The sequence below is a fragment of the Microcaecilia unicolor genome, chromosome 7 (genome assembly GCF_901765095.1).
Source record: "Microcaecilia unicolor chromosome 7, aMicUni1.1, whole genome shotgun sequence".
Classification (NCBI taxonomy): Eukaryota; Metazoa; Chordata; class Amphibia; order Gymnophiona; family Siphonopidae; genus Microcaecilia; species Microcaecilia unicolor.
Genome location: NC_044037.1, coordinates 310230268 through 310243169, shown reverse-complemented (window position 1 = coordinate 310243169; position 12902 = coordinate 310230268). Strand labels below are relative to the sequence as shown.

At 43.5% G+C, this 12902-nt stretch overlaps 1 protein-coding gene across 1 annotated transcript in view; it reads left to right on the top strand.

Annotated features, from left to right (window-relative positions):
• Positions 1–12902, top strand: part of LOC115475156 (unconventional myosin-X-like) — a 272052-nt gene that overhangs the window by 170062 nt on the left and 89088 nt on the right. The window contains exons 29-31 of the mRNA XM_030210897.1: positions 1558–1700; positions 2336–2530; positions 3861–4018. Of these exons, the coding sequence (XP_030066757.1) occupies positions 1558–1700; positions 2336–2530; positions 3861–4018 (496 nt within the window). The remainder of the gene's footprint in view (positions 1–1557; positions 1701–2335; positions 2531–3860; positions 4019–12902) is intronic.

Sequence of the window (12902 nt, the reverse complement as noted above, 5' to 3'; positions counted from 1 at the left end):
GCCATGTTTCTGGCAGAATCCCAAAAAGTAGCAAGATTTTATGCCACATATCAGAGTAACTTAGTAAATGACGGCAGCTAAAGACCTGAAAGATTGATGCAGTCTGCCCAACAGTCACACTCATTATCAATTCATAATTAAAGCAACAAAGAATGTGATAGAAAATACTTGATCATGTTCTTTTTTGGTATTTCTGGGACATAGACTGTAGAAGTCCACCCGGCTCTGTCCTTATGTGCCAACTAGTGGAGTTGCCATCGAAGCCCACTCCAGCCTGTCCGAATCCATGATCTCATTTGTGGGTCAAAGACCATAAAAGTCTGCCCAACACTGTCCTCATGTTCCATGTACTACATTGTAGCTTCAATGCATGCCCCCTAGTACTAGTATTTTTGGAAAGCGTAAACAGACGCTTCACATCTACCCTTTCCACTCCATTCATTATTTTATAGACGTCTATCATCTCTTCCCTCAGCCGCCTTTTCTCCAAGCTGAAGAGCCATAGCCGCTTTAGCCTTTCCTCATAGGGAAGTCATCCCATCTCCGCTATCATTTTCATCACCCTTCTCTGTACCTTTTCTAATTCCACTATATCTTTTTTGAGATGCGGCAACCAGAATTGAATACAATATTCGAGGTGCGGTCGCACCATGGAGCGATATAAAGGCATTATAACATCCTCATTTTTGTTTTCCATTCCTTTCCTAATAATGTCTAACTTTCTAATTGCTTTCTTAGCCGCCGCAGCACACTGAGCAGAAGGTTTCAACATATCATCAAGGACGACACCTAGATCCTTTTCTTGGTCCGTGACTCCTAACGTGGAACCTTGCTTGACGTAGCTATAATTCGGGTTCTTCTTTCCCACATGCATCACTTTGCACTTGCTCACATTAAACGTCATCTGCCATTTAGACGCCAGTCTCGTAAGGTCCTCTTGTAATTTTTCACAATCCTCCCGTGATTTAACGACTTTGAATAACTTTGTGTCATCAGCAAATTTAATTACCTCACTAGTTACTCCCATCTCTTTTATAAATATGTTAAAAAGCAGCGGTCCCAGCACAGGGCCCTGGGGAACCCCACTAACTACCCTTCTCCATTGAGAATACTGACCATTTAAACCTAGTCTCTGTTTTCTATCTTTTAACCAGTTTTTAATCCACAATACAACACTACTTCCTATCTCACGACTCTCCAATTTCCTCTGGAGTCTTTTATGAGGTACTTTGTCAAACGCCTTCTGAAAATTCAGATACACTATATCAACCAGTTCACCTTTATCCACATGTTTGTTCACCCCTTTAAAGAAATGTAGTAGATTGGTGAGAAGATTTCCCTTCACGAAATCCATGTTGACTTTGTCTCATTAATCCATGCTATTTCCTGTTCCAGGGCAGGGGACCGGCAGAGCCGACAGCTGCACACCAGGGGTGGAGTGATGTGCTGGGGGGGGGGGGGGGCGCAGTGGTGACCCGCCCCAGGTGGCGAACAGGCTAGGAACACCACTGAGTGACAGCGTGTTTTTAACCGCTTCTTCTAACAACTTTCTTGCAGAGCAAACTCTTTTGTAATCATCACAGCAAACCGCATTATTCACTGCCACACGGACACGCCAGAGGAAATGCATCACTGGATCTGTCTCCTGCAGAGACCCAAAGGAGATTCCAGAGTTAATGGCCAAGAGTTTCTGATCAGAGGTAGAGAATGACGCACTTGCTCCTGCACTTGTGGTCTCCAGCTTCAAAATGGCTGCCATGAACTAACTGGCTAGATTAGGAGCAGGATGGAGGAGCAACTTAGCCAGTTAACAGCGATATTCAGTTCATTGACTGGCTAAGTAACTGCATAACGTTATATGGTGAGCCAACTACACACAAGTCTGGATGTCAGCCAGTGCCCAGTACATTCTGGGTCAGCAGACAAACCCAGATATTCAGTGTCACGAGATGCACATGCCTTAATAATGAATATTGGAGTTAGGTCAGCCTGTGGCTGGAAGCAGCTCACAAGCCTCTTACCACCGCGGGTTGAATATTCCCCCTATCTGGTTAGTGGCTGTAAGTTCTAGGAAACACATCTCTTTCTTGAATGATGCACATCAATCTTCACGGTCTCATAGGTTCCCCATTACATATGACCTCAGCAATCTCTGTGGTCTCCAAGGCTCCTGTATTAACAACATCTTTGTGGACTGTTCATGTTCCACTAATAAAAGTGCCTAGAGAGCCACAATACCAGGGTTAGCCTCTGCCCTGACTGTCTGTTTGCTGAAAGAGAGTGCCAGTAACAGCTGCTAACTGTGCCATGGATGCTTCTTCTTCTCTTCCTACAGGATGGCTCCAGAAAGAAGTGCGCAGTCCCAACAAAACGTCCTCTTTAAAGCTGAAGAGGCGCTGGTTTGTTCTGAACCACGGTGCACTGGATTACTACAAATCCTCTGAGCGCTCCATGCCCAAGCTGGGTACACTCGTACTCAACAGCCTCTGCTCTGTGGCCCAACCAGATGAGAAAGTTTTTCAAGAAACAGGTAAAAAGGCAACAGAAGTGCAAAAGAAGAACCAGCACTTAAGCAGGTTAATTTCACTGTGCGGCGTGATTACTTGCGTTTCTGCTCCATGAGCATTCGAAGGAATTGCACAGCTGCACTTAGATTTCTGCAATAGCAATGGAAGACGTTTCCATCAGTATTTCTGCAGATTTGTTGTTTTGTTTGCACTTACTGCTTTGATTTAGTAACTGTATAATACTACCTTTTAAAGCAAAATGTTAAAATGTTTAAGAATAAAAACTAACATAGGAGATATGGCATTCAGAAAAGAACGTGAGTGCTGCACCAGAGTATCTAGTCCGGTCCGTCATGTCAACCCATGCAGACTCTCACAAATTTACACACTTCATAAATACATAGTAACGTAGTCAATGATGGCAGATAAAGACCTGTACGGTCCGTCAAGTCTGCCCAACAAGGTAAACTCATTTTACATGGTATATGATATTTTATACCTGAGTTTGATTTGTCCTTGCCTTTCTCAGGGCACAGACCATAGAAGTCTGCCCAGCACTGTTCTTGTACTAAAAGTTCTGAAACTAACGTTGAAGCACCTTAAAATTTACACTCCAGCCCATCCCTATCTATTCAGTCACGATCAGGGCACAGACCGTAGAAGTCTGCCCAACACTGTTCTTGTACTAAAAGTTCTGAAGATTCTGGAATCCCAATTAGTAGCAACATTCCTTGTAGAACCCCAAAGAGTAACATAGTAAATGACGGCAGATAAAGACCTTATGGTCCATCCAGTCTGCCCAACAAGATAAACTCATTTTACATGGTATGTGATACTTTATACCCGAGTTTGATTTGTCCTTGCCAAACTTCCGCCCACCCTACCCCTCTACCCACCCACCCCTAGAGTGACATGTCTTATATAACCTCCCTATCAACCCACTCATTACTTTTACATCACCCATTTCTATTCTTCTATCACCTTCTCCCACTACTCCAACCAGAGTTACACCTAATCACACTGACCACCCTTCAACATCTTCAGTCCTTCTGTGACTGTTCTCTTGTGCTTGAGTGCTTAAATATTTTAAATTTAAATGCTTTACTTTTTGTCTATTAGATTGTAAGCTCTTTGAGCAGGGACTGTCTTTCTTCTGTGTTTGTACAGCGCTGCGTACACTTTGTAGCGCTCTAGAAATGTTAAATAGTAGTAGTAGTAGTATATGCACCATCAGATCAATACTGTAAGTAGCACAATGTAACTGTCTGAGAATATCCCAGCATTTGAGCATGGTTAGGAGAAAGCAGAGTGAGGCCTCCTGTTAAAAATGATTTATTTTGTTGTTTGTTGTAGGTTATTGGAGCATTATTGTGCATGGGAGGAAACACTCATACCGACTCTACACCAAATTTCTGAATGAGGCCATGAGATGGGCCTCAGCCATTCAAGGTGTGATCGATAACAAGAGTCCAATAGAAACACCCACACAACAGCTTATTCGTGGAATCAAGGTAGAGTGCACCAGTCTGCTCCTTCTTGGCTTAAACATGGAAGTGGCTTCAGCATTTGTGTAATCTTTCTTACAATAGAACAGTGCTTGCCAATATTTCTGTGGTCATGACCCTAGTTTGCACAGCCATAGAAACCATGCAATCCCCAGGCAGCGTGAATTAATAACATCCTATGGAATGCCAGCCCAGGTTGTGAATTAGAGAGTTGCACGGGGACAGAAATCCTACCCATCCCCGCCCGTCCCTGCTGGAATCTTACCCGTCCCCACCCATCCCCGCTGGAATCTTACCCGTCCCCACCCATCCCCGCAAACATTTAAACCATCCCAACCCGTCCCCACCCGTCCCCGCAAGAATTTAACCCATCCCCACCCATCCCCGTAAGAATTTAATAGTACATAAAAGAAAGTTCCAGTCAGCTCCCTTTCTGGATTTTAGCCACAGCACTGTAGGCAAGGACGGACCGGAAGTTGGAACTTGGAACACTCTGGTGCGCACATGTAAGATTTGTCTCTGATTCACTGGGATTGTGTGCTGAGAGGCCACCACATGCACGCACCAGTAGGTCAGGTGACATCTGATTCTCGTGCCTGTGTCAGAGCTGAGGTCTGTGCACCAGCCTGGGAGCAAAGAGGATTAATAGTAACATAGTAAGTGACAGCAAATAGACCTGAACGGTCCATCCACTCTGCCCAATAGTCACACTCATGATCAATTCATCATTAAATCAACGAGTGTGATATTATATACTTGATTATGGTCTTTCTTTCGTGTTTCTAGAACAAAGACCACAGGAGTCTATCTGGCCCCATCCTTATGTTCCAACTGCTGGAGTTGCCATCGAAGCCCACTCCAGCCTATTCATGTTCTCATTTGTGGGACACAGACCGTAAAAGTCTGTCCAGCACTGTCCTCATGTTCCAGCCACTGAAGTTGCTGTCTAAGCCCTTTCCAGCCCATCCTACACCAGATTGCTATGTATGAGACACAGAACATACAAGTCTGCCAGGTATCAGCTCTAGTTCATCACAGCCAGAGTCGCCATCTAAGCGTCACTTGACACATCCACACACATGCAGCCATTTAAGGTTAGCTTTTATATAACTTCCATTTTCTAATTAGAGATCCTCTGTGTTCATCCCACGCCTTTTTGAATTCCGTCATCATTTGTGACTCTACCACCTCCTTAATGGAAGACTTTCCACATTTATGCTGTTAAATCAAGGAAGAAGAGGAGGAGGAGACAGCACTCAAATAAATTGGTATTCGGTAGATGAGAGGCTGGTGCAGGTGCAGCTTACACTTCCACGGGAAGCCCACAGAACTGGTTCCATCCCCACGGGAACCCCGCAGGAACTGCCTCCGTCCCCGCGGGAACCCCGCAGAACTGCTTCCATCCCCGCGGGAACCCCGCAGGAACTGCCTCCGTCCCCGCGGGAATCCCGCGGGTTCCGCGGGATTCCCGCGGGGACGGAAGCCGTGCAGCTCTCTATTGTGAATCCAAACGTGGGTTTTGTGACCCCCATTTGGCATTGTTCCTTCTAAGCTGAGCAGGAGTCCTTCAACTGCATTTCTGCCAGTAGAGGGCGGTGCTTCAATATTGTGTAAAATAAAATCTTTAGAGACAGGACACCTCACTATTGAAAAAAATTATAGTGAAACAGCATCCCCCACTGGCAGGACTGTAGATGGAGGACTCCCACTCAGCTTAGAGGGAACAGTGCCATTTGGAGTCAGTGCTCAGTTTGGGAAGCTCTGCTCTAGAACAAGGTTAAACCAGTCAGCTGAAAGAAAAAATGGTGATCTTAGAGATTTTGTTTTTTTTTAAGGAGGAGAAATCGATTAATAGTGACAGTTCTACATGATCTAGGTGGTATTTTTGTTAAAGTCTGTAGACATTTCATATAAATTAGGCACAAACTTTTTGTTTAGAAAATTACAAAACTATTACACTTGCTAATTTGTACAACTTTTCTTAATTTAGTTTTTATTAATTATCCAAAAAACATCATACATATTAAAGAAAATAGACATAATCCTCAAAAGCACAGGAAGTAAGGCAAACCAGGAAGAATGCTGGCCTGACTGGTTAAATCTTAGGGAGGTTCCCGTACCATAGGGGCACTCTGGGACCATACCGGATGCATAAGAACATAAGAGTAGCCATACTGGGTCAGACCAATGGTCCATCTAGCCCAGTATCCTGTTTCCAACAGTGGCCAAGCCAGATCACAAGTACCTAGCAGAAACCCAAATCATGGCAACATTCCATGCTACCAATCCCAGGGCAAGCGGTGACTTCTCCATGTCTGTCTCAGTAGCAGACTATGGACTTTTCCTGCAGGAATTTGACCAAACCTTTTTAAAACCCAGATATGTTAACCACTGTTAGCACATCGTTTGGCAAAGAATTCCAAAGCGTAACTATTCATTGAGTGAAAAAATATTTCCTCCTATTTGTTTTAAAAGTATTTCCATGTAACTTCCTTGAGTGTCCCCTAGTCTTTGTACTTTTGGAACGAGTAAAAAAATAAATTTACTTCTACTCATTCTAAACCACTCAGGATTTTGTAGACTTCAATCATTTATTTGCATTTGACATGCCGCCATACCTAACTGGTAGATCACAGAGGTTTACAAAATTAAAAATAAAAAGAGATAGTCAGAAATGTACTACAAATCATGACAGGAAAAACACACAATCATATCATAGTCATGCATACCTAAGAGTAAACATGGGAAGGGCAAGCCAGGGTATGGAAAAGAATAAGGGCAACAGGGATGTTTAAATTACTGGGAACAACAGTGAATTTTTTACCTTGAATTCAGTTGCCCCTTGGGGGCTTAAAGCTAAGATTGAGTGGATGATGCTAATTTGATCTGAGAACTGTGATTGGAAGTTTGAATTTAGGTGCATAAGTACATAAGTATTGCCAATCTGGGACCCTACCAGATGCGTGGAGGGGCATAATCGAACGCGAACGCCCATCTCCATGGGCGCCTATATCAGTGGGCACCTATTTCTGTGGACAACTCGTATTTTCGAAAAAAGATGGGCGCCCATCTTTTTTCTGATAATACAGGTTGTGCAGGGCAAATGCCTAGGAGTTGACTGTTTTTCAGCTGGGCGCTATTGGTTTTCAGCGATAATGGAAACCGAAGGTGCCCAGCTCAAAAACGAACAAATCCAAGGCATTGGGTCGTGGGAGGGGCCAGCATTTCTAGTGCACTGGTCCCCCTCACATGCCAGGACACCAACTGGGCACCCTAGGGTGCACTTTTACAAATTAACAAAAAACAGTAAAAGAGCTCCCAGGTGCATAGCACCCTTCCCTTGTGTGCTGAGCCCCCCAAATCCCCCCAAACCCCACTGCCCATAAGTCTACACCATTACCATAGCCCTAAGGGGTGAAGGGGGGCACCTACATGTGGTTACAGTGGGTTTTGGGGGGTTTGGGAGGGATCAGCATTAATCAGCACAAGTGTAACAAGTAGGGGGGGATGGGCCTGGGTCCGCCTGGCTGAAGTCCACTGCACCCACTAACAACTGCTCCAGGGACCTGCATACTGCTGTGATGGAGCTGGGTATGACATTTGAGACTGGCATACAGGCTGGGAAAAAAAGGCTCTCTTTTTTTGGTGGGAGGGGGTTAGTGACCACTGGGGGAGTCAGGGGAGGTCATTCCTGATTCCCTCCGGTGGTCATCTGGTCATTTAGGGCACTTTTTTGGGACTTGTTCGTGAAAAAAAGGGTCCAAAAATAGTGACCTAAATTCTCGCTAAAAACGGCTATTTTTTTCCCATTATCGGTGAAAGCCGCCCATTTCTGTTTGGCCGATAACCATGCCCCAGTCCAGCCTTCACCACGCCTCCGACACGCCCCCATCAACTTTGGCCATCAACTGACCCCCGCCCCTTCACAAGATTTTTTTTTTTTAATTATTATTTTTTATTTTTTCTCTATTTTACAGTCTTCAGTTACACAAGCAGAACTTATGCAATGGAAACGAACAAGCTGCTTTTTCAATCCTGATCATTTGCTCAGTCCGTACTCTCTTTTCTACTGCACTCATTCCATATGACCAAGTTGATGGGTTCAAAGCCTGCCATTCAACTTCATTTATTTATTTATAATTATTTTTATTTTTCTGATTTTGCAAACTGTTTTTCTCCTTCTTTTTAGTCACCATGGGGGCTACCGTGATACAAATTTCCAGTATAGTTTTGATTAAGTCGAGAAGGAAAGCTGATGGATGTGAGAATCCCATTCATTTTGGGATAATTAGAAAGGTTATAAGGAAATGATATTTTCAAATATGATAGGTTTCAGAAATTTTTGCATTGTAAAATGGTCTAGCTGTTCATGTATCATTGGATGTGCTTTCTATAAGTGCATATAAGTAGATATCCGCATTACAGACCCTTAAGAAAGATTTTCGCAAATCGAGAGGGTGAAAAGCAAAGTCGTAGAAAGTGAAGAGGAAGGTTGAAAAGTTTGAATGCAGTAATGTATGTGGTATCCTCTGTGTTCTATTTATGTGAGGCCTTCTATTCTACCTACAGCTTTTTGAGTTATAATGCTTTTTGTCTGTCTGTACAACAGTGTTAATGCCCATAACATATCTATATCTTTTTTTGTTTGTTTCTATTTCTCTGTATATGTTCTCAAACAGATCACATTTATTTGCACACAACAATAGTTGGAGTCATTACACAAACTGCTTATTTCTTTTTCATATAATTTTTTTATTTTTTGTTACATTTGTACCCTGCGCTTTCCCACTCATGGCAGGCTCAATGCGGCTTACATGGGGCAATGGAGGGTTAAGTGACTTGCCCAGAGTCACAAGGAGTTGCCTGTGCTGGGAATTGAACTCAGTTCCAAAGTCCACCACCCTAACCACTAGGCCACTCCTCCAATCCCTAAATAAATCCCTTCCTGGATTAGGTATTTCACAAGAATGGGTATCCCTTACAATTTGCCCAATACTGAATTTCCCTAATTCTCTAAATTTTTCTGTTCAAAATGCTTTTCTGTTTCTCAGGCAGTTTATAATAATTACGGGCAACACATTTGAATAACAAAAACGAAAGCTTCTCTAACTGTATATTATCTGCTGTATACTGATTTTACAGATATGCAGAAACCTATCAAAGTTCAAAGGTACCTGCTTGTCTGCGTGGTTGTTTTCTAATCGAATTTAAAACCAAAATTGAATAGAAGCTTATACTTTCATCAGAGAGATTATTCCCATAGTTTTAATTTTTAATGGATTCATCAATTCTTTTATTCCTACACTAGGTATTTCACACCACACTGTTTGTATTTACAAACCTACTAGCAATGGCCTAGTTGAGCACTACAATGCACTTTTAAAAACTAAATTAATATAACTTATGGTAAATTGAATTAAAAATTGGCTCAATGCTCTGCCACTTGCCTTATTAGCTCTTTAAAAACTTCCTCTGAAACTACTGTTGGAACCATCAGCCAAAGAAATGGCTTTTAGCTGTAGATTTTTTTTTTTTGTTACATTTGTACCCTGCGCTTTCCCAATCATGGCAGGCTCAATGCAGCTTACATGGGGCAATGGAGGGTTAAGTGACTTGCCCAGAGTCACAAGGAGCTGCCTGTGCCTGAAGTGGGAATTGAACTGAGTTCCTCAGTTCCCCAGGACCAAAGTCCACCACCCTAACCACTAGGCCACTCCTCCACTGTTGCTACTATTTGAGATTCTACATGGAATGTTGCTATTCCACTAGCAACATTCCATGTAGAAGTCGGCCCTTGCAGATCACCAATGTGGCCGCGCAGGCTTCTGCTTCTGTGAGTCTGACGTCCTGCACGTACGGACGTCAGACTCACAGAAACAGAAGCCTGCGCAGCCTTCTACATGGAAAGTTGCTAGTGGAATAGCAACTAGTGGAATAGCAACATTCCATGTAGAATCTCCAATAGTATCTATTTTATTTTTGTTACATTTGTATCCCATGCTTTCCCACTCATGGCAGGCTCAATGCGGCTTACATGGGGCAATGGAGGGTTAAGTGACTTGCCCAGAGTCACAAGGAGCTGCCTGTGCCTGAAGTGGGAATCAAACTCAGTTCCTCAGGACCAAAGTCCACCACCCTAACCACTAGGCCACTCTTCCACTCCATACACTTCCACTTACAGATATCTGGTTACCTGATAATTATGCAAATATCATTGCAGTCATGCCCTCCTCTGGTGTACAAGCTCAGAGAGAAAAAAAAACAAAAAGTTTGAACCACTTACAGATTTTAACAATTACACTATTTAGTTTTTATTTCTCCCCAGTCTCACTTGCACACCTCCCTCCAAACCTGGCTGTTCTCTTTCATTTGAATGTTGTTCAAGCTCACCCTGAATGAGGAGTTCGTCCCACACCAAATACATAAATAGCACTGGTTGTATTCTTTCAAACAACTTTAGCAGAGTCTGCCTGCCTCAGTGAGCACTGCGGGCGAAGAGGGGAGGGCAGGGGAGAGAGGAGAATCACAGCTTCAGGTAAAACATTTTGCAAGTGAGCTGACCTCAGGAAACGGTAGGCACCCTCCAGAGGTCGGCACCCCCCTGCGTTGCTTACCCTGCTTACTGTGTTGGCACGGCCCTGGATGGGAAGAAGGTAGAACTAGAGAACATGAAATGAGATTGAAGGGGGGCGGACTCAAGAAAAATGTCAGGAAGTATTTTTTCACAGAGAGAGTGGTGGATACTTGGAATGCCCTCCTGTGGGAGGTGGTGTTGATGAAAACGGTAACGGAATTAAAAAATGCATGGGATAAACATAAAGGAATCCTGTTCAGAAGGAATGGATCCTCAGAAGCTTAGCGGAGATTGGGTGGCAGAGCCGGTGGTGGGAGGCGGGGCTAGTGCTGGGCAGACTTCTACAGTCTGTGCCCTGAAAATGGCAGATACAAATCAAGATCAGGTATACACATAAAGTAGCACATATGAGTTTATTTTGTTGGGCAGACTGGGTGGACCGTACAGGTCTTTCTCTGCCGTCATCTACTATGTTACTATGGAAAGCATTACCGTTATCCTTGAAGGTGCAGCGCCATTGGATAGGTCCTTTTGCTCTCACATGGGAAGATGCTATGTTACGTTATTTAGGGGTTCTCTTCTCTATTGACAACTTCTCTTTATAGTGTGAACATAGCGCCTTTACTAGATGAGATGTGACATAGACTTCATCTTTGGCAGGCATATCCTCTTTCGCTCCGTGGATGTATTCATCTTTTTAATCTGCTTCTGGCCCTAAGTGGCTATACACTTTTCAGATGTTGTATTTAAGAGATAGGGAGGAGCAACATTTCACTAGAACTTTTCAAGCATTTTTTTTTTTTTTGAGGGGGGGGGGGGTAAAGAAACCGCATATTCCGCTGGCCCTGATTCAAACCCCTAACGTACGTGGGAGCATGGGCCTTTTGAACATTTGTTACTTGACAGTGGCCAGCGGAAAGTGTCATATTAATGACTGGTATAGGTGTACAGAACACTTTTCTCTCACTTCTTTGAGATCAAAGTTGGTTCCTGGGATACATTTTAGTCAGTAAGTTGCCTCCTCACACCTTTCAGCATTATCCTCTGCTTAGATCTTTGTCTGGGGATGGGTGTGTAGGAGGCACCAGTTCTCTGCTTCAGTGACCCCTCACCTATCGCTCTGCAACAAACCTTGCCTTTCTCTCTGGTCTGGGACCTAGTATCTTTACTAGATGGGTGCAGAAGGGTGTTCATTATTTAGCCAACATAGTGAATGAGAAAGGTCAACTAAAGTCTTTTGCCAGTTTACAACAGGAGTACCAGCTGCCCAGCTCTGACATTACATTTCCTCACAGAAGATGTCCAAGAGACTCTGTCTGAAGCTTTTACGCTTGGATCTCAATTACAGGTGCCTCTCAAATTTCATCACCAATATTTGAAAGACCCAATCCCGGATCTGGATTACGCAACCTTGGCAACGACTCGGTCCAGAGACCTTTGTTTTTCTGTATCCGCTGAGCACATAAAAAATGTTGTCTTGGGATTCATAAATAGGTGGGAAAATGTGGGATACAAATCAAGATCAGGTATACACATAAAGTAGCACATATGAGTTTATTTTGTTGGGCAGACTGGGTGGACCGTACAGGTCTTTCTCTGCCGTCATCTACTATGTTACTATGGAAAGCATTACCGTTATCCTTGAAGGTGCAGCGCCATTGGATAGGTCCTTTTGCTCTCACATGGGAAGATGCTATGTTACGTTATTTAGGGGTTCTCTTCTCTATTGACAACTTCTCTTTATAGTGTGAACATAGCGCCTTTACTAGATGAGATGTGACATAGACTTCATCTTTGGCAGGCATATCCTCTTTCGCTCCGTGGATGTATTCATCTTTTTAATCTGCTTCTGGCCCTAAGTGGCTATACACTTTTCAGATGTTGTATTTAAGAGATAGGGAGGAGCAACATTTCACTAGAACTTTTCAAGCATTTTTTTTTTTTTTGGGGGGGGGGGGTAAAGAAACCGCATATTCCGCTGGCCCTGATTCAAACCCCTAACGTACGTGGGAGCATGGGCCTTTTGAACATTTGTTACTTGACAGTGGCCAGCGGAAAGTGTCATATTAATGACTGGTATAGGTGTACAGAACACTTTTCTCTCACTTCTTTGAAATCAAAGTTGGTTCCTGGGATACATTTTATCAGTAAGTTGCCTCCTCACACCTTTCAGCATTATCCTCTGCTTAGATCTTTGTCTGGGGATGGGTGTGTAGGAGGCACCAGTTCTCTGCTTCAGTGACCCCTCACCTATCGCTCTGCAACAAACCTTGCCTTTCTCTCTGGTCTGGGACCTAGTATCTTTACTAGATGGGT